The following is a 27,393-nucleotide window of genomic DNA, read 5'->3' as shown; positions in this document are numbered from 1 at the left end:
AATTTCCTTTATTTTAAATATTGGGGCAACCTAGAAGCAGAGGTACAAAAGCTGAATACAGTCTCCACACCCCAAGCCCTTCTCTCTTTCTGCAAAGCATAAAAGACCCCCTTCCAGAGCACTCGGGGGGGGGGGCAGCCTTTGGAGGAGGGAGTCAAATCGTCTCAGGAGAATCCAGAGGTTTTTATTTTAGTCTGGACTCAAGAACTGAACTACTGGCGGCATCTGCACAAGGGTGATTTTCTCTCCCACAGGATCTCCTTTGCATAAACCCAGAATGGAAGCCCTCACTGGTTGGAAGACAGAAAATGGTGTTCCTACTGCTGTTCTCCCATTATCTGAATAAATCTGTACCTCTTTTTTAGTTGCAAAATATTTTCATTTTAATGTTTAAAAATGCTTTTATTTTGCTTAATAAATATTTCATTTTTGAGAGATGTTCTACTTCCTAAGGAGAGATGGGTAGGAGAAATATTTTCCTTTAGTCACAGGCCACACATTGCTTTAAGTCCAGAAAGTGGAACTACTTTGTTACTGTACAATTTGTGACTGTGCTTTTTGTTGCGAGAACAGCTGCCTGGCTTTGTCCCTGGGACAGACTGAGGTAGGGGGAAACACTAAGTGAGGTGACCTGCAAAGACGGTGTGTGTGTGTGTGTGCGTGTGTGTAGTGGGAATTAAGTTGTGAAGCCCAAACAGAATATAAGAAAGATCGAAGTTACTGGAGTGTTGAATTTTGTTGACAATTTCCTTTTTTTTTTGCATCCTTCACACTTCTCCTCAGTCCTTGTATCTAGCTCAGAAGAAGCATACACGCTACTCAGTTCAGCTAGCAAAATCATAGCTTGGTGTTTATTCATCGTACATCAGAAAGTTAATGGCAGAAATAACACAAAAGCAAAATTGGGGGAGGGGAAGAAGGGGACGGACGAGGACAGGAACACGAGGACATCAACCAGAAGCAGCAATTGACTTCTTCCCTCTCAAAAGCCTCAGAATGTCCCCGAGTGGGAGATTTCTCCCTCTTTCTCTTTCTTCCGATGGGAAGGGAACCTTCCCTTTCTGTGAAAACAACGGAGAGGATGCCAAGCGTTCCCCAGAATTCCCTGCGCAACGGATCAAGAGCTGCCTTAACTTTTTTAATCCAAACATTTCTGGATTAGTCTCCCTCTTATTTTTGCATTTACCACCACCCTCACCTGAGCCCTTGGAAAGGGATGTGGCTTCAGGGGGGGAAGCTGAAAAGGATCCTTCTAGAAATGGCTTTGCTTGGGGACGCTGCACCCAGAAGGCTGCTTGGGTTTGCACCAGATGTTTTAACTGCAAACCAGCCAACCTAGTTTGCACCGGGAGACCCCGCTCGGGGCTGCCAAGAAACAGTTCAGGGTGCCCCACAACCCTCGAGATCTGGGTTAAGCGATCTGTAGGTAAGGTTGTCATGCAAACACAGCTGGTAACCAGTTAGGGACTGGTTAGTAACAGCTGAGAAATCAGACTTAACTACCACCCACATGGCTGCTGGCAAGCAAGGCAGGGAGCTCTGGGCATAGACGTGGCCAGGCAGCTGGTCTGCAGAGCAACAACTATTCCAGCTGTGTGTGTGTGTGGGGGTTCACACAACACTGAGCCGCAAACCGGCCAACCATGGCTAACTCCAGTAAACTACGTAGCCTAGATGAAAACGTTAAAGAGTGTGGCGGACGCTTATTCTATGGAAACTCCAACCATCAGAAGACGGGTAACGAAATTCAACAACAATTAATACAAAAATCCTTTCTTTGCGGCTGGCAACAATCAAGCATCTCTCAGAATGTCCAAGCCAATTTCATGGTTCCCAAAAACTCAGAGGGTTGGTCTGGACGGCTGGAAGATGCTCAAACTACGGAACGCTCCCTGAGAGGCCCCTCAGTGAAGACGCAGCCCAGGGGCTTCACACTGTCCGTTCCACAACCCCCTCCCTGCCACTGATCTAAGATTAGCCGCTTGCACTAGAATCTCCCCTTTGACAGAACAGTCCAGGTCAAGATGGGGGCCCTGGCAGCCGCCGGAAGCCTCCAAAGAGAATGTGGCCTTTCCAGGGGTGTGTGTGTGTGTGTGTGTGTGTCTCATGCCAAAAGAAGCAGCACCCGACCAAGTAGATGAGCATTAAGAGTCGTGTTTATTTTCATAGTTAGACACTCCCCCCCCCCCCAAACCTGGGGCAGACTCTTGGGCCTGACCATGCTGGGTCCAGGTGTGGCGGTGGGAGACCCAGGAACGCTGGCAGCCTTTGCTTGGCTGGAGCCGCAGCCTCCCCCCCGGCAGAGGCAGTCCATGGATGGCACACACAATACTTGTCAAGAGCCGCCACCTCGGTCACCCCAGGATAGCAGTGATCCCCATAAAGATCATTGTCAACTGAGCCACAAGTTCAAGCTAAGATGCGTGCCGGTCAGCAGCTCTCCTCCGCGTGGGCTATGCCATATTTCTCTTTGTATCTCCTGCGGAGAGAGAGAACATCAGCTCAAGGGGCCACGTTCTGTCACACCCCCCCCCCCCCGAGGGCGCTTCCCCTGCAACACTCTGCCCACAGAAGAAGAGGGTCCCCCCACCTCCTGGCGTAGTCCCAGAGCGCCTGCTTCCGTTCGTGGAGGGAGAGCTGCCTGGCTTCTGGAGATCTGGCAAAGACCTTCCCCGATGCCTAAGGAAAACAGAGGCCCCTTTAGGATCCTGCCCAAAGACAAACACCCGCAGCCTTCTGGATCTGAATGCAAGTACCGGGGCCGTTTGGGAGGTGGAAGGATCCTGAGCACCATAGAAAGAGGGAGCTGCAGCCACGAAGCCTTCGGTCTCCGCCTCCGGTACGAAGGGAACCCGCCCCTCCAAAAGGTTGGCAATTGTGGTGTCCACGCAGTTCGTCTGAACTAAAGGAGGAAGAAACGGGGAGCCCCCTTTAATGAAGGTAAGCACCACCTCATAACCACACAACCCCTCGTAGCTGAGGCTTCCTTCCCACAAGCATCTCAGTTGCACGTGTGCTTTCCCTTATACGCCATTGAAGGGTGAGGCTTAAGGAACTCAGTCAAATGACAAAAATGCACAAAGAAAATGATTGTCCGTATTTCCAAAACACCAAAAATGAAAAAGGGCAGAAAGAAAAACGATGCGGTTTATCACTGGGAAAACTTTTTATCTCCCTCAAAGGCACCTGGGAAACATGCCTGCTGTCTGTCCTTCCTACAAGGGTTGCCCAGTCAGAGATGCACATTCCTCCTAGGAAGGCCTCCACGGGGCTTCCTGCGAAGGCCTTCCTAGAAAATCTGCCAAAGGCCCTCGGTGCTGCAAAAGGCTGCCTGCCATTCCCGGGTTCCAAGCTGCAACCCTTCCCTTCTTCTTAGGCCCCAGAACCATCTCAGCTGAAGGGCATAGCACCACACCTGCTGCTGCTGCTGCTGCTTCTCTTTCCTCACCTAGATCCTTGCGGATAGCTGCCATGGGCACCTGGGGTAGAACTTCCTGGACGCGCCGGGCCATGCTTATCAAGTGTACATTCTCCGTGGAGGCCATGTTGCGGGGGACTTGAGGCCGACTCCCAGAGGGCTGGCTTGGATCTGCAAAGGAAGGAAGGAAGGAAGGAGTGAGGCCATTTCCTGCAGCCCCCTCTGCCCCCACCCGCTCAGAATGGCCTTCTCTCCCAGTCATGCTGAACCTGGTACCCTCCTTGGCACATCCTGTCCAGCTGCAAACAAAGTGGGACTAAAGATTCGGTGAGAACTTCCAACTGCTGCTCCAACACAGAACCTCCAGGGCAGCTGGGAGCTGCACATGCAAGGGGTTGATGCAGAGACTCACGTGGGGGAGGACGGGAAGCTGGAGGGTGGTGGCGGAGACGCTTCAGGTGCTCTGCTTTGTCAGCGGCTGTGAGGCACGTAGACACCACGCCCAGTTCCAGAGCTAGAAGCTACAAAGAGCAGAGAGACAAGCTAGGACCTCCTGGTTTCCTGAGCATTTCCCCCCCGCCTCTCTGGCTGCCGTTCCTACCTCTTGAACTCGCAGGGCGAACTCTTCCTGGGTCTCCTCGGCTTGCCTGTAGACGGAGGGCAGCCACCTTGAGGGGAGAGTGAGAAGCCCTCAGGATTTCAGCCCCAACCGCCAAGTCCTTGCTGTCCTTCAAGCTGAGGGACTTCCGAATCTGGATCCAAAGGGATCCGGTAGCCCAGATCCAACAAAAATCAGAGAGCTTTAGTACCTTACTTGATAAACGGTGACAGGAACGAAGAAAGTCCAGAGCAGCTCAGTCACCCAGGAAGCCCCAGCCACGCTCTGGAAGGGAAAACGGGGGCTGCCAAAGAGCCACAGCCACACACGGCCGCTGCAAGGCCTCCTCCTCCCGGCCCCAGACTCACCACAGCCACGAAGGGCCTCCAGACGCGCAGAGCCAACGGCTGCACGGCGTCCACGATGGAGAAGGGCCAGGAGCTGCGAAGGGAAGAAGGGCCGGCGGCGGCGGGTGAGCCGGGCTACGGGCGCCAGGCCAGGCGGTGCGGCCCCAGCCGCCCTCCCCCCTCCGGGCCCACCTGAAGCGCAGCAGGCCCACCCGGCCGTTGGTGGTCGCCTCCTCGGGGAAGAGCAGCAGCGGCGGGTTGCCGCCCTGCGAGCAGTAGCCCTTCAGCGACTCCAGCAGCTCCGCGCGGCTCTCGGCGCCGGCCACCTCCAGGAACCCGCGGGACCAGCAGACGAAGCCGGCGGCGCCGTTCAGCACCGGCTGTGCGGGGGAGACGGGCGCGGAGCGGTCAGGGCTGCGGGGGCGGCCCCCTCCCCGCCCCCTCCCGTCCCGGGGGCGCCGCCGCTCACCGCGCTGCAGGAGGCCAGCAGGCCCAGGACGTTGTGGTCGAAGGGCGTGACGTGGTTGGCCACCAGGACGCGGGGCGCGCGGGCGCTGCGCGGGCGGCTCTGCCAGACGAAGAGGCCCAGCACGGAGCACATGGCGCGCACCAGGAACCTGCGGGCGGAGCAGCCGAGAGGAGAGAGCCGAGTAGCGGCCGGGAGCCCCGCCCGCCCCCTCCGCCCGCCCGCCCGAGAGGCCCCCGTGCCTGCCTCACCTGCGCGGGGCGCCGTCCGGGAGCGCGCAGCTGACCAGGAAGACGTGCAGCCCCACGAAGAGCCGCACCAGCAGCAGGCAGAGCCCCACCGGCGCGTAGAGCAGCAGGGCCAGCAGCAGCGGCAGAGGCCCGTCGCCCGGCAGCCTGCGGGGAGAGGCGCGCGGAGAATGGCGGTGAGGCCCGTCGGCCGCCAGCCCCCCTCCCCCCTCCCAGCGGAGCCTTGTCCCGCCCTCACCGGTGGGAGTCGAAGAGGCGCTCGGGGCTGGCGGCGGCGGCGGCGGCCGGGACGGGAGGCGGCTCCATGCCTCCCCGGGGGCGCCTAGCCGGCCTTCACGGGCAGGCCGCGGGCGCGGCGGCCATCTTAGGCGCCTGGCGGGCAGGCGGAAGGAACGCGGGTGCGCGGCCCCGCCCCTTCCGGCGCCGTTGGAGAGGCCGGGCCGCACTACAACTCCCGGCCTGCCCCGCGGCCCCGCCCGGCGAGAGATGGCGACGAGGCTGCTGGCGGGGGCCCTGCGGGCGCTCCCGGGGCGACGGGGGGCGGCTCTCGCGGCGGCGGCGGCGGCGGCGGGGGGCCCCGGGGGCGGCTCGCGCGGAGAGCGGCGCTCGGCTTTCCCGTCCCTGCGGTGGGCGGCGGCGGGCGGGGCGGCGGCGGCGCTGGGGCTGCTGTTGAGCGGGGCGGGAGGCCAGGAGCGCCCGCGGCTGCCGGTCCTCAGCGCCGCCGTGCCGACCTCCCCGCGCAGCACCTACAACTTCATCGCGGACGTGGTGGAGCAGACGGCGCCGGCGCTGGTCTACATCGAGATCCTGGGCAGGTGGGGCGGGGGCGCCTGGGGGGGGAGGGGGGCGCCCAGGGCGGGAGGGGGCGGGGGCTGACCGGCGCTCTCGTCCTCCTCCTCCCCCCCCCGCAGGCACCCCTTTTCCGGCCGGGAGGTGCCCATCTCCAACGGGTCGGGCTTCGTGGTGGCGGCGGACGGGCTGGTGGTGACCAACGCCCACGTGGTGGCGAACCGGCGGCGGGTGCGGGTGCGGCTGGCCAGCGGGGAGCTGTACGACGCGGTGGTGCGGCAGGTGGACCAGGTGGCCGACATCGCCACCCTCAAGATCAACCCCAAGGTGCCCCTCCCGCCGCCCTCTCCCCGGGGACCGGGCTGGTGGCTGGGGCTGTCCGGCGCTGAGACCGCTCTCCTCCCCGCGTAGCACCCGCTGCCGACGCTGCGCCTGGGCCGCTCCTCCGAGGTGCGTCAAGGGGAGTTCGTGGTGGCCATGGGCAGCCCCTTCGCCCTGCAGAACACCATCACCTCGGGCATCGTCAGCTCGGTTCAGCGCGGAGGCCGGGAGCTGGGCTTGGCCTCCTCCGACATGGAGTACATCCAGACCGACGCCGCCATCGACGTAAGCGCCCCGGAGAGGGGGCTGTGTGTGGGGTGGGGGTGGGTTGCTGCTGCTGCTGGGAGTCAGGCCTGAAGGTGAGGCTGGAGGGTCGCGAAGGAGCTGCTGCTGCCTTGGCTGACCGTCTCTTTTCCTTCGCAGTTTGGGAACTCCGGGGGCCCCCTGCTCAACCTGGTAAGCCTGAGGAGACCCATTGCCCCCGCCCCAGTTTTGGCCCTCCTGGAAGAGCCTTTGCATGGGGGGGGGGATGGCTGGGTGTTGCACAGGATGGCTCCTCTCCTGCTGCCCCCTTGGGTGACTGGCCAGGCCTTTGTCATCTCTAGGACGGGGAAGTGATTGGGGTGAACACCATGAAGGTGACGCCCGGGATCTCTTTCGCCATTCCCTCCGACCGCCTGCGGGTCTTCCTGGAGCAGGAGCAGAAGCACAAGGGTGAGCAGGAGCTGCAAGGCAGGCTGGCTCTTGGGGGCCTCTCAAGGTGGTGTGTGTGTGCGTGTGCGTGTGTGTGTGTGCGCACTCTGGCCCAGCCTCCCTCCTTCCTTGCAGGCATCATACATGCTGCTGCAGAGGGGGGCCACCCCCCTTCCCGGCTCTCCTACCCTGGAAGCAACGCTTTAGGTGCTGGGGCTGGATGTGGTGGGGGGGAGGCTAGTGGGCCCATACAGACAGTTGCATTTCCTGTTGCAGAGTCCTGGTTTGGGGGCTCTGAGGGCAAACGCCGCTATATCGGGGTGATGATGCTGACCTTGACTCCCAGGTAGGACCACTGGCATGGCTTCAATTCCAGGGTATTTGGAGGGCCTCTTGGCCCAACTAAGTTCCAGCTGGTGGAGGTGGCTCTTTCCAGCTCGGCTTTGTCCAAAGTAGCAGCAGCTGCAGCAGTGCGGGCCCGTCTCCACCCTCAGTTGGGGGTCTGTGGGGATTCAGGATTGTCCTGCCCCCTCCCTGCTTCACTGGGCAGGGCAGGCCTGGCTCGGGGGGGGGGCAGAGGAGGGGCCTAGCGCTGCCAGGAAGGCTGGCCCACCGGAGGACTCTCTTCCCTTCCCTTCCCAGCATCCTGTCAGAGCTGAAGGGGAGGAACCCGTCCTTCCCCGACGTCTCCTATGGGGTCCTCATCCACAAGGTCATCGTGGGCTCCCCTGCTCATCAGTGAGTGCTGGGCTGGGGGGGGGGGATTCCGGGGTCTCCTCCTCCTGCCTGGCGGGTCTCACCTGCTCTCCTCTTCCCCCGCAGGGCGGGCCTAAGAGCAGGGGACGTGGTAACGGAGATCAACGGGAGGACATCCCGACGGGCAGAAGACATCTACGAAGCCGTGCGGACCCAGAGCCGCCTGACTCTGCAGGTCCACCGTGGCTATGAGGTGCTGCTGCTGACCATCACCCCAGAAGTCACCGAATAGGGGGGACTCGGAGCAGGACTCAGCCCCCCCCCCCCCAGCCCCTCAGGTTCCAAAGGTTGAGCGGAGAGCAGGCCGGGCCCCACAGCCTTGGCAGGACAATGGACGGGACCCGGCTGGTCTGGCACAGAGCCTCTTGTTCCTCTGGCGGGGCCCTTCGGTCTGGAGCTCTGGAGAAGGGGCAGGGCAGGGGGCCGCTCTCTCCAGGAGCCTTCAGTGGCGAACCTGTATCTGTCTGGCCCCTAGAATGAAAAGTGACCCTGGAGGCACTTAGGCCCCTCCCGGCTAGACGAGTGGCCAGCAAGAGGCCCTCCTTGGGGGTGATCTTTCCCGGACTGCCATCTTGCCTGGCCTGTCCCTTGGAAGAGGGACCCTTCCCATGAAGTCTTCTGGACCCCGGCCACCCGGGTGTTTGGAACCCTCTTGGGCACATCCTTGAAGGCGATGGGGGTTTCTGCCCTGCGTGCGAGGGATCCCCCAGCCCTTTCCCACGGGCTCTGAAAGAAGCCGAGGAGTCTCAACCCAGAGCAGCAGCAGCTCTGCGGTCAGGAGGAAGCCGTGCTTCGTACCAGCCTGTCCCATCTGCAGATACCGCCGCCTCCAGGCTGGGGACGTTGGGAACCGGAGTCCAGCAGTTGTGACAGCTGTGAACTTCGGGACGCCTGATGTAAGGCTTGGGAGTGTGTTCCCTGAAATCAATTACATTTTTCAAGACAGCAGCGTTTCTGTTTTCCCTCCGGCGCTGTTCCTTGTAAGGCCTCCGCCTCCCTTCGGCTGGATGCTGTTAGGGGGCAGGAGCTGCTGTGCCCTTCTGCCGCGGGGAGTCCCCTGAGCCGCAGGAAGCCAGAGGGGTTGAATCCTGGGCCTTGGGAGTGCGGAGGCCCCATGCCTCTCCTCCTGGTAAGACTTTCCTTCCGAATCCTGCCCTGCAGCCTTTCTGCCTTGGCTGAGCCAGCAGAGGGAAGGAGGCCGAACTTTTCTGGAGGGGGCAAAGCAGGAGGCTGCACACAGCCCCCTGCAGTGCTAAACCATTCAGTAATTCGGTGGTCTGCGTGCGTGCGTGCGTGTGCGTGTGTGAGAGAGCGCCTTCTTTCCCCACCCATCATAGTCCTCCTGCAGAGAGCCCCAGGGTAGCCGGAAAGCGCCCCCGTTTCCCACAGGGTGGCCCCATTTGGCTGCACAGGCCTGAAGCAGGACGGAGGAAAGGCCAAGGCAGCAGCGGCCTCCTCCCTCTCCCAGACAGTCAGTCAGGACACGCCTTGGGACACAGACAATTGGCTTTATAGAGGAGGGCCAAGGCCGCCCCCCCAGTGCAGGCAGCGCTGAAGCCCCCCAGATAAGGGCCGTTGGCTGGGTGGCTGCCCAGAGAGGCCCCCTTCCCAGCTAGGTGCAGGAGCAGCTGTCTTGGGATGCCTGCAGCGCCTCTTGTGGTCAGAGAAGGAACAGCCGGCTGAGAAGAATGCCAGGGAGGGGGAGCTGTGGGGCGGAAGTCTGGTCCTGGCTGAGCCGTGGGGACGGGTAGTGCCTTCCAGCTGCCCAGGAGCCACTCCCGCCTCACGGCAAGGCAACTGCTGAATTGCCAGCTGGGGGGATCGGGAGCCCTCTTGCCCGCTGCTGTGCCACTGATGACGCCTGCCTGCCTTCTGCCCAGGAGGAGGAGGGAGCCGCCGCCTATAGGACCTGGTTGCTGCTCTGCCCTGGGTACAGTTCGGAGGGCCCGTTGGCCTCGTTGCTCAGGGCATCACCTGTGGGGAGGCATTTGAAAAGGGGTGAATTGCTTTGGCACCAGAGGCCCCAAAGAGCCCGCTGCCAGGTCAGCCCCTCGGCATCCGTACCTATGTGGCAGCGGTGCACCCAGATCCGGTGGCCGTCATACTTGCAGCTGCATTTCATGGCGTTGTTGGTGAAATCGCTCTCTGCCACTTCGTATCTGGGGTTGATCACCACCTGGGGAGCAGGAGGGGAGGTGGGGGGGCAGCTGGAGGGGAGGCTCACAGGACGGGGTGCCACTGGGGCTGCACGGCGAGGCTGGCTTTATCGGGTGTCCCATCTCACCACCCCCCCCAATCTCTCTGGGCTGCAGGACAGAAGGCCCAACTTTGCCTTGGCAATCTCCGCCCCGTGTCCAGCTCTGCAGCTGAGGCCTGGCAGCCTCCGCATCTATGCCCTCCCTCACCCTGTGCCCAGATTCCCAACATTGGTGACTGAGACCACCAAAGGCCACTCCTGCCTGTCCCCGCAGAGCCTCACCTGCAGGATGTAGTTCCCGGCTTTGACATCTGTCATGTCGATCCACTGGCAGTCAATATCGTGCCTGTAGAGGTCCCAGCAGCCCACCGTGATGCCTTGCTCTCCAAAGTTGGCACATTCGTAGCGTTTGCCCACCTCTGCCCAGGGGAGGGAGGGAGGGAGGGAAGGAAGGCTGAATTGGGCCTTGCAGGCAGGGAAGGAACCCTAACCCTAGCCCGCAGATCTGAGGGTGGGCGTGGCTGGACACCTGGCCCTGCTGGGCCACTGCCCACACAGGGCCGCCTACCTTCTTCACATTCTGTGTCCTCCAGGCAGAAGCTGGCCTTGTGCCCTTCAGCCACCCTGGTCCCGTTGAGCGTCAGGAGGTCGTAGTGCGTGAAGACGTCCATGCTGTGGTAGTGCCTGAAACGGGAGGGCCCAGAGCATGAGAGGCCCTGTGCTGGGTAGGGGGAACGTGTGTGTGTGTGTCTGTGCTGCCCCTCCTCACTCTCACCCGTGGCACTCATGCCAGACCCAGGAGTGGCGTCCTGCCTTGGGGCGGAAGTCGGCCCGGCCATTGTTGTGGATCTGGGAGGAGAAGCGCAGCAGCCGGCGGTGTCCGTAAGGCCAGTTGGCGCTGCGGGCAGTGCTGGACAGGCAGTTCTCCTCTGCTGCGCAGTAGAGCATGTGCAGAGGGCGGTCCTCGATGTACGCCGTCTCTTGCACCAGTGCCGCATGGAGCAACAGATCCGAGGCAGCTGTAAGTATGGAAGGAGACAGGTGCTGTGTCTGTCTAGCAAATCAGGTGGGGGGGGGGATTCGGCTGACCGGACCCTTTCATTGAGTGAAGCGAACCAATGTGCCCTGAAGGCTGCAGGGGAGCCCCCCCCCTGACAGGAGAGGGAGTTGGGGCTCTGGCCAGGCCAGAAAATTGGGGAGAAGGCCCCCCAAACCCTCTTACTCTCAGAGCAGATGACGCCGGCAGCAAAGCGGGTCCCCGTCTTGCGGCAGGAAACTCTGCCGTCGTGCTGGCAGTGGCTCAGTGTCATCTCATGCCCAGCACACCTCACCCCGCTCAGCACCATCTGGGTCACGTTGCTGGCGTCCCAGTACCAGGTTTCCTGGAGGAGGGAGAGGGACGCTCAGTGAGCCCAGTCGGAGGTGGGTGGATGGCTTGACGGGCCCTCCAATGGGAGCCCCCCACCCCCAGCCCCCACCCTCTCCAGCCTGGAAGAGCTCGGGTTAAGCGGCCCCGATCCCCTGGGGAGCCGCTGGCCAGGATATCCGGCTGCCCCTGGGGAGCCAGCTCTCCTTTCTAGCCTCCGGTGGCCTTCGGTTGATTTCACATGGGAACCGTTATGCGCCCTGCCCCCCACCCTTCAGGACAGCGGTTGCTGCCCTGGTGCGTGGGACCCACATTTGTGTTTAGGCCCACAGGTGAATCCCTCCCCCAGGGTCCGTGAGGATGTGCCTGGCCTCCCTCCCAGCGGCCAGGCTTGACCGGGGCAGCAGTGACCTACTTGCAAGCCGTGGTTGGCGAAGCCCAGGCCCAGCTGGCGGCAGGCCACCATTGCTTCGAGGGTCCCCCAGCCTTCTCCGCAGATCAGCCCCCACTGGCGGGCACGGTTGCCCCTGGCTGCCATGGCTACTTCGACCCGCCCCTCAAAGCGGCTCCGTCCCCCACTCAGGCGGATCTGTGGAGAAAGTGGGGGGGGGGGAGGCCTGAGCCAGGGAGTCCGGCCGGATGCTTCTCCGGGAGTCCCCCCATCTCTCGGATTCGCCCTCCTCCTTTTCCGGCTTTCCCAAGGTGGCCCCAGGCACCCCCACCCTGCTCCCTTTGCAATACTTCCTCCCCAAATCTTCCAGAGGCTTCCTTTGGGCTGGGGGGTGGAAGATGGACCACGCAGGCGTATCTCCCCTCTTCCCTGGACCCAGCTCTCCTGTCCAGAGAGGAAGAGGCGTGGGCAAAGCTTTGGATGCCAAGGGTGGCACAGGGGCACCAGAGTGGGAACCTGGTCCAAATGCAAAATTGGGGAGGGGGGAATGGTGGGAGCGGGAGGAGTTCCTGGGGTGCGATGGGGAGAGATAAGACAAGTGGCAGCCACACTTTGGAAGAGGACCAGCCAGGGTGGCCCCTTCCGAGAAACGCCCCCCTCAAGCTGGCTGTGTGCAGCCACATGCAGACGGCTGCAGAGTCTTGAGAATGGGGGGCCAGTGGTCCTTTTGCTACCCGCTGAGTGGATCAGGTGAGGCATCTACAAGAAGGCTGCTGGGGGGCCTTTGGGAGTGGTGGAAGCCTTGCCCCACCCTGTGGGGAGAGGGGCTCCTGCTCTCCGGCTGCCCCCAAGGCCTTGGTCAGCTGACTGGCCAGAAGAAGGAAGTGCTGCTCCAGAGAAAGGGTGTAAGAGTTACGATTTAGATGAAGTTGGAATTAAGTGGAAATGTACAAGAAATTGAAATTGAACCAAATTTATGGGCAGGCCACAATCCAATAAAAATCAGTTGGGAGGGACAAAGGTGGACTTTAAACCAACCGATAATAAAAGATAAGGAATTCATACAGATGATGGAAAGAGAAATGGCATTTTAAAAAAAGAAAATAGAAAGGAAGAGCATGTTACAGAACATGTTGGCTGCTGCCAAAGTATCGTAAGAATCATAAGGCTATAATCTGCATGGCACAGAAAAAAACAAAACCAAAAGGCCTTAGAACAAGAATATAAACAATTTGAATTAAAGTTACAAAAAGAATCACAAAGAATATTCTTAAGAAATAGAATGGAGCTGATTAGGCACAAATTAAATCTTATAGGAAAGGATGAATTGGCACAACGAATAAAAAGAACAAGGCAAAATTTCTTGGAAAATGCTAATAAACCAGGAAGGTGGCTAGCTTATAGATTGAAGAAAGAAAAGAAGAATTGGATAATAAAAGTACAGGATGAGGAAGGCATATTACATAGTCAATCTGAAAAGAAAAGAGATATAGTTTCATGATTTTTATGAGAGATTATACGAATCTGACAAAATTAAAGAGGAAAGAATAATGCAGTATTTGGAGAAAGCCAATTTACCTAAAATCCTCGAAACGGTTAAAGAATAGGCTGGAGGAAAGAATATCGGTGCCTAGATGGTCTACCAGTAGAGATATATAAAGAATTAGAAGACACCGTGAGTCTGTCAATGCTAGAAGTATACAATGAAGTATTAACGGAAGCTAAAATTACGAACACATGGAATGAGGTCTACATTACTCTGATCCCAAAAGAAAATTCGGACATAACCCAAATAAAAAATTGTAGACCAATTTCATTACTAAACGCAGGCTATAAAATTTTGCATCAATAATTGGTGAAAGATTAAAAAGCTTTTTAAATGAATTCATCCACCCAGATCAAAATGAGCTTTTAGCTAAGAGACAAATTAGAAATAATGTCAGAATAAGTATGGATGTACTAGAATATTATGAAACACATAATGATAAACAACCAATATTCCTGGACGCGCAGAAAGCATTTGATAACATAAATTGGCAATTTATGTCGCAACAATTAAGTCTTATGGAATTTGGAGGGAAATTTATGAATATGATAAAAGCAATTTACACTCAACGGAATGCAAAAGTATTGGTTAATAGAGATGTGACGGAAAGTTTTAGTGTACAAAAAGGAGCAAGGCGTGGTTGTCCCCTCTCCCCACCCCCCCCGCTCCTCTGCCCAGCCCACCGTGGTCTCGTGGGCCATGTAAGGCACATTGCAGCGGACAGCCGCGTCCTCCGAGTGCCGGCAGTCCTGCTGGGTGATGTTCTTGTGCGGGCAGCTCCAGAGAGACTTTTCAGGGCCCAGGCACTGGACCTCGCTCAGGTGGATCTGGCCCATCCCTGTCCAGAGAGGGGAAAGTCAAGAGCAGCCTTCCTCGCACTGACACCGCCCCCCCCCACCGGCTGCTGCATCCCAACTCCTAGCAGGGCTGCTGGGAAGGCTGCTGTGTGAGCCGCCCATCACGCCTGAGTGGCAACTGTGGCGCCTGCAGCCCACTGGAGAAGCCTGCCTCAAATGAGCCCAGAGTGGCACAGGATGATGCGGCTGGTGCCCCCCCCCTCTCACCTTGGCCCATGCGTGCTCCCCTCAGGGCTTCCTTGGCACTGCCAAAGCCCAGCTCACGGCAGACCACACTGGCTGACAGCAGGTTCCAGCGGTCGTCACAGATGGTGCCCCACTCGCCATTCTTCAGCAACTCCACCCGGCCCTCGCCAATCTTGGCTCCCCCTTTCAGCCGGACCGACAGCTGCGGAGGAGCACAGGGACGGTCAGCGCCAGGAGCTTCAGTGCCCAGCCGGCCTTCCCCGGAGGCATCCTGGGTGCCAACAGTCCTTTGCTCACCTGTCGCTGCGGCTGCTGCCCCCGCCTCTTCTTCTGGGCATTTCCTCCAGCAAAGAGGGGGCCCGGCACACAACTCACCACGGCCGGCATGCCCCCCTTGCAGGCCCCCGTGACGTTGCCCTTGTAGAACTCGAAGGGACAGGCCGAAAGGTGCACCTCGTCCCCGGCACAAGCGACCGAGTGCAGGCGGAACTGGTGCTGCTGGCGCTGCAAATATAGCCTGCAGGAGAAGACCAAGGGGCGGCGTGAGCCACGCAATTTCGCACAGGCCCCCTTGGGCTTCTGCCTCCTGCCCTGCCCCATATATTCCATGGGGGATGGAGAACCTCAGCAGGCAGGCCCCTCCTACAGCAGTGAAAAGCCCCGGTGGCACTCAGGAAATGCTCATCACCTGCTCAGCCCCAGTTACCCGTTGGTGCCCTACAGACCACCCACTGGTTTCCTTGGCATCAGGCTCGGCAACCCCAGGAAAGCTGAAACACCGAACAAGGGCAGCCGTTCTCTCGCGGGTGCCCACCCCATCAGTGCTTGGCCACATGCAGAGCAGCCCTGCTGGGCTGGAGCAGGGCGGTGTGGTGCGAGTGGAACCCAGGGGCGTCCTCCCCGCCCAGGAAAGACCACGGCCAGCTCTGGCGCGTGAGGCTCTGGCGCTGCTTCCAGAGGGGCCGCTCACAAGAAGCTCCAAGGAGGGAGAAGAGCTGCTCCTCTTGGCTCCTTCGCGATGGGTCCGGATAGTGGTTGCCATCAGGGCAGTGGGCTCCTTGTGCAACCTGCGTGGCTCTGGCCAAAAGGCTGCCACTCCCAAGCACACTGCACGATGGTCATGCAGAACGCCAGCAGTTCAGCCCCGCTGCCAGTGCTGCTCCAACAGGCACACCGGGGGGAGGGGGGAGGGGGGAGGGCTTGATGCAGAGTTGCAAGCATCTGCGTGGCAGCCACCAGCAGCCCCAGAGCGGCCTCTCAAACGGAGCAAAATAGGCCAGTTTCTGGAAGGTTCCCTGGGTCTCCAGCTTCTCAGCTCTTTGGGCATCTATGCGCTCATGCTTTGGCCAGTTGCCTTGCTTTGCACAGCGGGAGAGGCAGACGGTAGAAGAGCATCATCATCTGGATCTGGGCCTTCTCCTCGCAGCCCTCCTGGCTGGCAAAGGATCCCCGCAAGGCGGACGGAGGCCCAATGAGTCAGCGGTCAAACTTCCCTGGGCAAAGCAGAGCACACTGGGGCTCTGTTTAAGGCAGCTGCCAGGTGGCCGCCCGGGGGCCTCGCAGCTACTCCTGCAAGGAGAGACGCCCTGGCCTCGGGACAAGGCCGGGGGCAGCTCTTCCAATGACCGCAGGAGCCTCCCTGAAGGGCTTCTGTTGCCGCTCCCGAAAGCTTCTGCCTTTGAATAAGACTGGCTGGTTGGAAAAGGATTTACGGATGCCCCCAGTATCCGGCTCGCGCTCCACAGGGCCGTCCCAGTCCGGAAGCGCCTCCACGCAGCCAGATTTTCAGAAGCCCCCACGCTGCATGACAGCCCAGAGAGGCTCTGGATTCCCCCTGGGGGCAGCAAAAGAGAGCCCCGGGCTCCTCTGGGACCCCCAGCCGGTGTGTCTCCCAGCACTGCCTCCAGGTGTCACGTCAAGGACTTCAGGGAAGTTCATCAGCCCCAGAGAGGGGCCTATGCTTTGCCCTCCCCCCGAAGCCACCTGACCTCCAGAAGCCCGGACCAAACGGCCACCTTCCCGCTGTCTTCTGGTTCCGGCCCCTCTCGGCGTTTGTTCCCAGGGGAGACAGAGAGAGGGAGAGGCTGCCCTTCGTGGGGATGTTGACCCCACGGCTGAAGAGCCCACAGTACGGGAGGCTTCGGCCGAGCAGTGGGTTGGACTGGATAGCATCGTGGACCCCTCCCCATTTCCCAGTGCTAGCCCTCTGCTCCGCCCACTCGTCAGGAGGACCACTCCCAGTTCTGGCCTCTGGGGGCGGCCTGGGTGCTTCCTGCCCAGAGGGAGCCTGGACTTGACCTTCCCTTTCGGAGATCTTAGCTAGAGGCCTTTTGCTCCCCAGTAGCCCACCCCTCAGAGAGGCATTCAGCCAGGAGTGAGCGAAGCCAGCCAGGTAAACCACGGACCTCCTGCCCACAAAGCCAGAAGCCTGTTGGGGGGACACCAAGGGGTGCTTTTGAATGAAGTTGCCCCATTCACAGCTGGATCTGCCACCCCAGCCAGGAGAAGGATGCCCAGGGAAAACTGCCACCTGACTGGGCTGGCTTTCTCCTTTGATCTGCCTGGAGAAGGGAGGGAGCCCTGAGGCCCTTACCCCAGGCAGCCTCTTCCTGTCTCCAGATCTGCCCTGCCCTCTGGGCAAAGGCGGCGGGGGGGGGGGGGAGAAGTGGTATTCAGCTGGTTCACACGAACAGGTAGCGGAAATTTGGCCTGGGTTGTTGAACCAGTAGTGGCCGCTGGCTGGCCTTGCCCCGGAGCCGCTGCCCACTCGCTGCCTGCCTTGGCTGGGCTGGGTAATGCGTCATTCCCTGGCTCCGGCCTTGCCCTGGAGCCGCCACCCGCTTGCCCTCTGCCTCACTTACTTGCCTTCCTTTCCGGTTGCCGTGGTGGTGGTGGTGGTGGGACACGGCAAGGCTCAGCTGCCTTTTGCGGGAAGCCGCAAGCCACCAGTTGTTTTTGGCTGCCTTCTGAGCAGCTCTCCGGCACAGCGTCCCTCCGGTGCGGCAGGCAGACTCCTGGCCAGGTCCGGCGGCCAGCCGCAAATGGAACCGGCAAGCAATGGGGTGCGTGTGTGCAGCCGGTGCAAAGAACAGGATGGCGGCGACGGTCACGGGAAATCACTGCTGTTGCCGCCCTGTTTGTGCCAGCCATGCACGCTGGTTCCACTTGCGGCTGGTCCCCGGACCCAGCCAGGGGAACGGCCTGCTGCACCAGAGGGAGGGTGTTGCAGAGGAGCTGCTTGGGGGCAGCCTCCAGCCCCAGTCTTTTCGGTACGTTGACGTGGGGGGCAGCACAAAGGGACGAGCAGCCGCAGGAGTTGCCTTCCGAGCAGCTCCACTGCGAAGGGAGGCAGAAACGTTTGGCCTCTCCCTGCCGCAGCATTCGACGTGGCTGAGTCTCTCCTCCTCCTTGGGCTCGGACACACAGAGCGGGGGGGAGAAGCAGCCAGGTTGGACGCTAGAAGACTTGGCCAAACCTTTCTGTGGGTTCTGTGGGTGCGGCTTGGATGGGCGTGGCTTTGTGCCCCCCCCCACCTTGCCGTAAGTGATGTCGACTCGGTCACGGCCACTCCGTCACATGACCCCCCCCCACTAAGCCACGCCCACCAAACCGGTAGGGGGGAAATATGAAGCCCGCCACTGAATGCAAGGTGACCATCATGGGAAGGTCACCCCCCCCCGGGACAGCCTCCCCTGCAGAAAACAGGGAAGGGGGACGCGGTACCCACCCTTTGAAGGTTTCCAGGCTCCCCACAACCCTGCTTGGATGCAGCCAAGCAAGGAATCCTGTGGGCTCTTACTTGTAGAAGTTGCGGTTGGCCTTCCTCTCGGCCGGGAAGCCCAGCATCCCGCAAATCACACGGCTTTCCTGACTTCCCCAGTTCTCGTCGCAGATCTGGGCCCAGCTGCTTTTGTGGCGGACTTCCACGATGCCCTCTGTGACGGGCAGCGGACGCTGGGCCTGGGACACCACTGGGCGCAGACGCACCTCCTCCACCTGGTTCTGCTCTGCCTAGAGAGGGGGAGAAGACGTCACTCATGCTAGCACATTCACTCCTGAGGCCCCGGCCAGTCTGTCTGTCCAGAATGGTTGGGGGGAATTTTCTCTCCTCTGCCAGGTGAGCCTTCCTTCCGTAGCTCCATGGCCCTGGGCTCCCCTCTCTCTCTCTCTCTCTCTTGCCCCCCCTTCCTCCCCCAACTGTTAAAGGGCTGCTCTGTTTAGGGAGAAGGAGCTTCTGCCAAAAGGCTAGACAGAAGGGAAGAGGAGGTGGGACTGCATGGAACAGAATGCCATGAAGGGCCAGGAAAATGTCTAGCATTGCGCGAGGAGAAGAGTCAAAATGGAGGATGGGTGAACTGGGGATCTGGAAGAGATTGTAGAAAATGCACCTACGAGAGCAGTTCCTGCAAAAGGAGGGAAAGAAAACAAGTTTGATGTTAATACCAGGAAATGTGTTGGAAGAAATAATTGGGCAGCCCATTTGCAAGATGGGCCACTTTCACTAGGCCTCGGCAGCTGACCTGCCACCCCCCCCCCTCTTCCTTCCTCAGAGTCAGTGGTGGAGGGGGGGGAGGAATGGGACTGGCATAATTTTATCTTGATGTCAGCAAGGCTTTTGACAAAAGTCTAATTAGTGAACAAACGGTCTTGCCTGAGCTTACTCAACACAAGAAACTTCACACTGATTTGCATGTTGTTGAGTAGCCTCACCTGTGCTAACCAGGGAAGGGCAAGGGATGGTGCCTCCTTGTGATTCCGGCCACTTCGTGGCCTCTGTCGGGGCACGGAGAAGCCCCATCTCAGCCCCCTGGAGACAGCAGCCCAAAGAAGGAAGTCCTGCTAGGAAGAGGATCTTCCAAATGACTTGGGAGCTGCACCTAACCTCCCAGGCTCAGTTTAATAAGGGTCCTCTTGTGCCCCGAGCCTTTAGAGACCACCATGGCCGTCCAGCACTCCAGGAGCCTTTGGGACAGGTGATGGGGGACAGGACTGACTTCTAAGCCTCCTGGCCATGACTTCTTCCCACAGGCCCCTGAAGGCCGCCTCGTGGGCCTCCCTGAAACTGTTTGGGACACAGTGACAGAGGCCGAGGCATCGCACTGGCTGAGTGCCGCCCTGGACTGGCCTAATGCTCCTTATGCTGTCCTTGCACCGCTCGCTCTGGCCTGCGGCGTCCCTCCCCAGCTGCGTCTTCTGGGCCAGCTCACCTCAATCACATTGGAGTCAGTGAAGCCGGCGATGCGCTCGTCCTTGCAGACAACACCCGCATCCTCCTCGTGGGAGCAGTCGCTGTTGCCCCAGCCCCGCGACTGGCACTCAGCAATGCTCTTCTCGTGGCCACCGCAGCTCACATTGTCCAGCCAAATGCGCCCTGTGGAGTGACCGCCAGAAAACTCAGGATTGGGACCGGCCTGGAGGCCCTCTGGGTCTCCGAAGCACCAAGAGCCATGCGCCAGACCTTTGGGAATGCTGTGGCTCGGCTCAGGCACTTTGCAGGTGCTTAAAGTCACGCTTGCTACCTCAGGTAGGGCTTTCAGCTTCGGAGCCCTGGAGTTTGGGGGAAGTGGCGCGTTCCTATTCCACGATGACCCACCTTCTCCAGCCCCAGGGGGCAGGATCGGGCAGATCTGCCCTTGGGGGGCCCATCCCTGTCCCAGTGATGCTCACCAACTCCTTTGCCATACTTTGCACTGTGAGTCCAGCCTGTGGCAGCCACAAACCCCAGGTGCCGGCAGAGGACGTGGGCGTTGGCCAGCGTGAAGTCGTCATCGCAGACGGTGCCCCATTCCTGGTTGTAGAAAACCTCAACGCGCCCCTCGTTGTGCTTACGGGGATAGCCGGCCAGTCGGAAGCGCAGGTTGGGCGATGGCGGGCTCTGCCTGGTGGGGGCACGGCTGGGTGGCTGGGCCAGACTCACCCACAGCCAGGGGCCGCACAGGAAGCCAAGGAGCGGCCGCTGAACGAGACGCATCTTCCTTGGGTCAGGCCTGCATGGGGTGGGAGGTTAGTGCTCACTGCTGGCTGAGAACAAGGATGCCAGCCCGGGTCTCTTGGCCTCGCCCTCCCCACAGCAGCAGGAAGAGCCTGTAGTGGTCGGAGCTCGTGGGGCAGGGGGCTCGAGCGAAGAGCCCCCTGCCGCCCTTGGAAGGCACCCAGTCTTGAGGACGCCAAAAGAAGACTTTCAGATTGGCAAAAACCACAGGCAGACCCCTCCCCCATCACCCTTCTCCTCCTGACCTGGGCATTGCTCCTCCTCCTCCTCCTCTTTGGCCTCTACCTGCCTGCCTCCCCCCCTCCTTCAGCTGGGTTCTGTCGGACAGGAAGGCAGCCCCAGGCCCCACGAGGGACATTCCTCATCCCTGGCCACAGAAGTTACGCTGGACACACAGCAGCATGGGGGTGTGTGTGTGTGTGTACCGTCCTTGGAGCCTTTTCCACTAGGGAAGGGAGCCCTTTGCCCAAGAGGCAGGGGCACTGGTGAGATGAGAACAAATCCCTGTCTGTCATGGAGGACCAACTGAGTAGCCCCCCCCCCCCAGGTAAGGCCCTTCTTTTGACCTCCCCCACAAACTGAGCAGTGGAGGGGCCAGGTGGGAAAGGATTATCCAGCTGCTGGCATTTCTTTTCTGGAAAGAGGAGGTTGTGTTTTGATTTGAGTGGGCAGGACCATGGGTTGGGGGCGCTGAGAAGGCCAGGCTGGATCCCAGTCCCTTGGCAGCTCATGGGCCGGTTCTTCCACGGCCGGAGCAGAAGAGAGGAGGAGGGCAGGCCTGGCGGGAGTTTCCTGGCCTTCTGCAAGGGGAACTGGGTGGGCGGGATCTTCTCAAGGCAGCTTTTGATTGACGGAGTCCTTCTGGAAAGTTCTCCCAGTACTGCCTGTTGGGAAACTTCACATTAAGGGTGGGACAAGCCGGCTCCCCACCCCATGACCAAGACAGCTGCTTGGTCATTCCCTAATATGCCAGACCGGCTGTAGGGCAGACACGAGGGCAGCCTAGGAACTCTTCCCCCCCCCCCCAGCTTTGGTTGTGACCAGAGGTCTCTGGCCAGGACGGCTCCCTTCTGGAATCGGGAGAAGCGAGGCTCCCTTCCTTCGGGAGGGGGGAATCCCCCCTCAGTGATGTATTCTCAGGTCGTCCTGCGCCACGTCTGGTGCCTCAGAGGGGGGGGGGTCTGTTTTTGGCTAACAGCCCCACCCCCAAGTACCCCAGGCCCGATTCCAATCCTGCCGCTGGCCCAAGCTCTCAGATGGGAGCCAGGAAAGCCTGCAAGGTCTCCCCCTCTGACCACCTTCCACTCTTACTTGAACTTCTAGGCTGACCCTTTGGGGCTCCCTTCTGCCACCTTGCCAGGGGCAGCAGCCATGCCCGCCTTGTTTCTGGCTCTGAGACTGCAGAAGACGGGGTTGTCCCTGGACAGCAGAGCAGCAAAGCCTCCGCCTGTCCCTGGGGGTCCCTGGGGGTTCCCGAGGTGGCTGCCTCCTCTGCCCCTCCATCCCCTCCTCCCGTGGGCAAAGCCCTCCCCCCTCGTTCAACATCGCCTTTAGCTATGGAGTGGTCAATCTTGATGCCATATTGGCTCTGGGATGACCCAAGCGGCTGTGTTAGGTAGGGTCCTACTGCAGCCCCCACCCCACCTGTAGCCCTGTTCCTCTGCTGAGGGGGACATGAACAAGTGGGGGAGCCTTAGGGGCTGCTCAGGGAAGCTGGGAAATGGCTCCCACCCCCCCCACCCCCGCTGGCAATGGCACCGCCCAGAAGCCGGTCGCCTGACTGGGCTGCCCTGAAAAGAGGCTTTGAAGCAGGGCACAGTTTGCCCTTTATGTGGTGACCACCCTGCCCTGCCTTGGTTGGTGCCTGGTTTCAGAGGCTCCCTCCGACTTGCCACCTTCTCTTCCCTCACTCAGGACCCTCCGGATGCAGCTCCATTGAGGGAGGGGAGGGGGGGGCTCGGTGCACAAGGCGCAGAAGCCACCACTGATCTGTGTTGCAGTTTCATAGTTCTGAATGCTGGAGCCTCGTTCCTGCCCGGCTTTCAAAGGGAGCCACTTGCACTGCCCCGGCTCCTCGGGGGTGGGGGGTGGGGGGTGGGGGGGGGCCGTGAGCTGCCGAGTCACTGGAAGAGGCGGATTGCCCTCTAGGGCAGCCGGAGGAAATGGCCGAATGTGGGGCTGCGATTTAGAGGAGGCTGTGGTCACTGCTGCCAATTTATTTATTTTTTTATTTAAAGGATGTATATGTCTCCCATCAAGCAATCCTGGGCAGCTCACAACAACAATAAAACCAATAAATAAAATATGCATGAAAGAGTAAAACCAAAGCACAGAAATCCTGCATCCAATTTACAAAGTTGAGAGGTGAAGAGGCGTCTTACGGGAGACTCGGCAGGGGATGACAATTTGCAAAATGAGGCACAATTTGACTACCTGAGAAATCTTCCAATGGGGGGGTAGTGGAGACCGTCTGTGAACCTGGGGGTCCAATTCTGCCTAGCTGAGTTTTTACCAGCATGCAACCATCCCTGGCAGGCTTGAAGTTGTAATGTGTGGAAGCCAAACGTGGCCTTACTACCCTCCTTTGGCCATTAGCCACAGCCCCAAAGCAGCTTTAGCTCCATCACCCCTGTCCACTCCCTTTGGGACGGGTCACCGGTGAGGGGCTTCAGGAGATGTCCTGCCCCAGGCAGGCTGCTGACTGGGGGGGGGGGGTTTCCCCCTCTGAATTTCTACATTCCCACCCAACTGAAACACACCGGAATTTGCCCAGGAAGGCCTCCCTCCCAGTCCCCAGAAATAATGCCATAGTTAAAAGGAAATTGAAACTGAAAACAGAAGGCTAGATTAGTTCAAAAGCTTTGAGATTATTTAAATATTCTGATAGAAAGTGCACACCAAACAGGATAGGAGAGGTTGTACTGCAGTGGTTAAGCAGAATAGAGGTTACTTTGGCTCATGAATTCTGGCAAAGGCCAGGCAGAAGCAGCAACCCCCCCCCCCCCGCCTAATCAACCGGATGCTCAGGAGGGGCTTCCTAGATGGGGAGCATCTCTTGTGGCAATTAAGTCCTTTTCTTGCACTGTGACTTCCGTTTGCAAAAGCAGGAGAGGCGAGTGGATGGGCGGGAGGGGGGGGGGAGTGGTGCTCCAGGGGTTTCCAGAAGAAAGAGCAAAGGGAGCAGATGCTGAACCGACCCAGGGAGGAAAGTGGGTCTCAGGACACCTGTATGGGAAATGGGGGGAGGGGGAATAGAGGTTTGTGGGAGAAACTCAAAGCGAGAACACCTAGAAAAGACTCTCCGTGGCTTTGGCTAGGAATAAAAGGAATCCTGCTGGGGGCTGAGGTGGCGGGTGGCTGAGAGCAGGCAGCCCTTCTTAACTCCTAGGTTGCTAGTTGGGAGTCCAGGCTGGTGCCCTGGGCTGGTCCAGCTCAGAATAAGAGAGAACATGGTGAATTCAAACCAATCCGAGTCCCAGCGAATGACATCCTAGCGGCCTATGAACCAGCAGAGGTGATCACAAAACCTCTCTGTAAGGTCCTTGAGGAATCTTGGAAACCTGGCAAAGTGCCAGCAGGCGAGCCACTGTCAGCCCCACCTTCAAATATGGGCAGAAGAAGGAGCTTGGTTCAGACTTGGTAGCTTAATCTCTACGCTAGTAGAAGATTCCAAAATATCTACAAAGGTTGAGCTGAAAGGAATTTAGCAGCTGAAATGGACAGTTCGGACACACAAAGTGAAAGTCCCAAAGGTTGGACGGGGGAGGCCTTACTTGGCAAAGGGCATCCGGTGCCCTGAAGATGAGCCTCACCCAGCAATGTGCTGCAATTGCTAAAAGGGCCAATGGGTTCCAAGGACAGAGCAGAGTCTGTCCACCCCTGGAATAATTAAATCCAGTTTTGGTCATTTCCAGAGGTGTTTCCTCTGCCTGGAGCCTTTTGCCCATTCAACATTAACAGGAGGGCTTCCAAGAGGGGGATGGGTCCAGTAAGGAAGCGGGTAATGTGGCCCTTACAGAAATGTGCCAGGTTCCCCCTCAGCGGATGCCTTCGGATAGAGGCTGGGTGGCCCTTTAATGAGACCCTGTTTCCTAACACAAAACCGGCCTCTTGAGAAGGGGAAATTAAGCACAGCACCACACAGGATGGCACCCAGATCCTCATCCCTCCCCTCCAATGGCTCCCACAGAAAGGCCCAGACTGCGGGAGAGACCAGAGATCAAGCAGGATGGGGCCAAATCCCCTCCTTGCTCTTCAGGAGGAGGGGATGGGCTCCACAAAGGGAGAGCCACCCCCCCTTCGCCTCCCCGACCCCACCAAACACCAGTGGGGGTTTTGCCTTGAGGCCATCCCGGAGGCCCTAGGAGGAGGAATAGAGCCCCCCCCCGCCAGGCAATAGGGCCAGGCCCTTCCAGAACGTCCTCAAGGCTGGGGGAGAGCGGGGTGGGGGCTGGGTGGGGGCTGGAGCACTTTCCCACCATTGGCTGCTCTCCCACTCAGGAAAGCTCCCGCCGCCCGCCCGAAAAAAGATGGAAGGAAAGGGGGGGTCGCCCGGGGGGTTCCCTGCTCTCCTTGCGGTGGGTTGGAGGGAGTGCTGAAGGGGGTCTTGGGGAGACAAGCGGCTCCTGCGGCACTTCGCCCCACCGCCCTTTTCTTAGAGTCCAGCTGCCTTCGCTCAGCCAGCGGGCGTGGGCCGGAGCCCTCGGGCTCGCTTCACCCAACTGGCTAACTGGGCGCCTGCAAGGAAGAACTGGAACCTCCCCGCTCAGAGGCAGTCTATCGCTGAGCTCCACCAGGAGCGGGGCTGCCTCTGTTCCGGCGGCGGGGGCGTTTGGAAGCGGGGGCTGGAGCTGTTCTGGAGTCCAGCGGGCAGCCTTGAAGCCCCCTCCCCCTCAACCCAACCCCGAAGCTCGGCGGGAAGGACCGTCGCCTTCACTCTGCCTTCCAATCAGCAGCGCCCAAAGCATCCCGAGGCCGCCCGCTCCCGCTCCCGCCTCGGTCGCCAGCCCGCCAGGTCTTCGGCCGCCTTCGCGACGGAGCTTCCCGCCGAGCTGCAGCGAGGCGGAGCTGGCCGGCCTCTGTCGCCGCGCCTGCCCGGCAGCCGGGAAGCGAGAAGAGCCGCCTGTGTCCCGCGCGCCGCAGCCCGCTTCGTCTCAGGCAGAGGCCCGGCTCCCCTGGCCGCCCTGCCCTCCCGCCGCGCCCCAGGGAAGCTCCCCCGGCTGACCTGCTCCGTCCAGCCGCTCCGTCCGCCGCTGGCAGGCCGAGACAAGGGCCGCCCCGGCCGGCCTCTTCGTCACCCCGCCCCGTCCTGACGGGGCCTGTCCGGGGGCGTCCTGAGAGCGGCGGCTCTAGCCCAGGGCGGGACGGAGCGGGATGCCTTCGGGAGCGACGGAACTTTCCGACCGCAGCCGGCGCCGAGCGAGGCCGAGAGGGTCAGGAGGACTGGGGAGCCGCTGCGCCGTCCCTGTTTCGCCAGGGCTGCACGAGAAGCGGCGGGCGGGTCGGTCTTCTCCCCCTCCTCCCCCAGGGCACCTCTGGCCTCCGCGCTTGTGGGCTTCGCAGAGTCCTTCCTTGCACCCAACCCGGAAAGGCCCCGAAGGCTTCCTCCGAGGGCCTCACGGAAAGGTTTTGTGCCGAGGAGGTGAGCCTGGTGGGAGCTGGCCTTGTCCTCCTTCCTGGCCCTGAAGGGCAACCCAATGCCCGCGCCCGCTCTCACCTCTGCCAGCCCACTCTTTGCTGGAACACCCAGCAGGACCACAGAACCTGCAACCACCCAACCTTCCAACTGTTGGCCTCCGAAAGGGGAAATGTTACCTTTGCAGATGACGTTGGTATGCTCGACTACTTTTGATAGAGCCAGCCCTGTGCTGATGCTGCCCTTCTGGGCAGAGGTAGCCGTGGGGCACAGCCTTATGATGGTTGTCTTTTCTCTGTGGCTGGTTTCACTGGGGGCGGGGGGGGGGAGATGGGTTTTTGGGATACCTTGGGGCTGGATACTCTTCACTTCCTACTTAGCATGAAACCCCCTTGGAGGCCCTTCATCAGCTACAGGTCATCTAACATCACAGGACACTGATGATAGTTGTTCAGGTCATCCTTGACTGACCAAGATGTGAGGTTTGAGCCCCATAGAGGTTTGAGAACACATCCAAGTCAAGACAAGGATATGGAGGGAAGAAGAACCCTTCAGGGCTGGTGTAGCTCCTTTTTATACAGTTAGAAGCATCCTCACTAGCCTTATCAGCCTTATCTCTTTCCTGTTCCCACGACTGGCCATTTGAGCCCCTGTTCTTAAGGGCACAGATCGAAAGTGAGAAACGTTCTTAGGCAGAAGGGGGACATATCGAAGGTGTCAGTTTTACAGGCCTTTACAGCTCCATTCCAGGATAAGTTCTATGCTCATAGATGGCAGATTGGTAAGGAGTCCACATGGATCACCGGTTTTGCCAGATATTCTACAGGCCCTAATAGCAGCGCCACAGGAAGTCAGTTGCAGGGAACAAATGTTTCTACTAAAACCAACACGTTTGTACCCTTATTTACTATTCCTCTTCAGAGAGATGTTGCCCAAGTCCTGGCCCTTGCCAGGGGCTGCGGTCTGAATTGGAAGGTGAAGCCTGCGGGTCATTCCCAATCCTTGCCCCTCCGGGTCGGGCAGCCTTATTTGAAGCTGGTGTGCAACCTGGCTGGACTCTCCGCTTCCTCTCCAGAAGCAAGAAGGCCTTGACACAGGCGCAAGCCAAGGATCTTCCATTCGTGACTCGATCACCTTGTAGTATGTGGAGTGCTACCATGTGCTGTGGGTGGTGCTGCCCTTGAAAGCTGCGGCTGGTGCAGGCAGAACCTGGGGCATGAGCAGTGATGCCCAAATCACAGCCTTCCGTGGGGGCTGCACTAGTTGCCGCTTGGCTTCTGGGTGCAATTTGAGCTGCTTACCACAAAACACTTCATGGGCTCGGACCGAGCCGAGACCCCCCGTCTCCCGTGGTCTGTGCTGATGCTGTGCACCCCAACAAAGGTCTGCTAAGGATGGTCACTCAGTGAGACCCCGGCCTTCCTTCACCTGGAGACCCGCCTCTCCCGCATTTTGCCCAATCCCAAGCCTTCTTTAAGAATGGCCTTTCCCCCCCCAGGCCCTGGGCTGAGAGGGGCCTCTTGGAGCTGGCGAGACTTTGCATAGCCCAGGACTTCCACCAGCAGCCTCAGACGGACATAAATCCTC

General features: G+C 59.6%; 3 protein-coding genes across 4 annotated transcripts; 1 reads left to right on the top strand and 2 right to left on the bottom strand.

Annotated features, from left to right (window-relative positions):
- Positions 1–823: 823 nt before the first annotated feature.
- Positions 824–5,477, bottom strand: AUP1 (AUP1 lipid droplet regulating VLDL assembly factor). The gene is given in 13 exon segments (XM_087723837.1): positions 824–2,479; positions 2,591–2,679; positions 2,757–2,902; positions 3,449–3,589; positions 3,831–3,939; positions 4,020–4,086; positions 4,228–4,317; positions 4,319–4,378; positions 4,380–4,457; positions 4,556–4,743; positions 4,833–4,980; positions 5,081–5,224; positions 5,316–5,477. Coding segments are annotated over 13 exon segments (1,377 nt in total). The 5' UTR covers positions 5,384–5,477; the 3' UTR covers positions 824–2,430.
- A 71-nt stretch (positions 5,478–5,548) lies between these two features.
- HTRA2 (HtrA serine peptidase 2) lies at positions 5,549–8,581 on the top strand. The gene is made up of 8 exons (XM_087723838.1): positions 5,549–5,892; positions 5,989–6,193; positions 6,278–6,472; positions 6,611–6,643; positions 6,793–6,901; positions 7,157–7,226; positions 7,523–7,618; positions 7,703–8,581. The coding sequence occupies exons 1-8, from the start codon at positions 5,564–5,566 to the stop codon at positions 7,866–7,868; spliced, it is 1,203 nt and encodes a 400-aa protein (XP_087579964.1). The 5' UTR covers positions 5,549–5,563; the 3' UTR covers positions 7,869–8,581.
- A 594-nt stretch (positions 8,582–9,175) lies between these two features.
- Positions 9,176–25,464, bottom strand: LOXL3 (lysyl oxidase like 3). Of its 2 annotated transcripts, XM_087723835.1 has the most exons (14): positions 25,396–25,464; positions 19,847–20,166; positions 19,387–19,550; positions 17,979–18,190; positions 14,477–14,696; positions 14,201–14,381; positions 13,820–13,974; positions 11,615–11,788; positions 11,056–11,215; positions 10,609–10,852; positions 10,402–10,517; positions 10,116–10,252; positions 9,701–9,812; positions 9,176–9,610 (listed from the first exon to the last, which is right to left on the bottom strand). In XM_087723835.1, exons 2-14 carry the CDS (start codon positions 20,148–20,150, stop codon positions 9,537–9,539), a joined length of 2,253 nt encoding a protein of 750 aa, XP_087579961.1. In that variant the 5' UTR covers positions 20,151–20,166; positions 25,396–25,464; the 3' UTR covers positions 9,176–9,536. The 2 variants fall into 2 exon arrangements, with proteins under 2 accessions (XP_087579961.1, XP_087579962.1); XM_087723836.1 differs by lacking the exons at positions 17,979–18,190; positions 19,387–19,550; positions 19,847–20,166; positions 25,396–25,464 and adding an exon at positions 15,150–15,246.
- Positions 25,465–27,393: the final 1,929 nt, after the last annotated feature.

This window comes from Thamnophis sirtalis, unplaced genomic scaffold (assembly GCF_051295495.1).
Source record: "Thamnophis sirtalis isolate CommonGarterSnake01/CBP01778 unplaced genomic scaffold, rThaSir2_p1.2 scaffold_10, whole genome shotgun sequence".
Classification (NCBI taxonomy): Eukaryota; Metazoa; Chordata; class Lepidosauria; order Squamata; family Natricidae; genus Thamnophis; species Thamnophis sirtalis.
The sequence above is the reverse complement of the archived record's forward strand: the minus strand, read 5'-3'. Positions and strand labels throughout refer to the sequence as shown.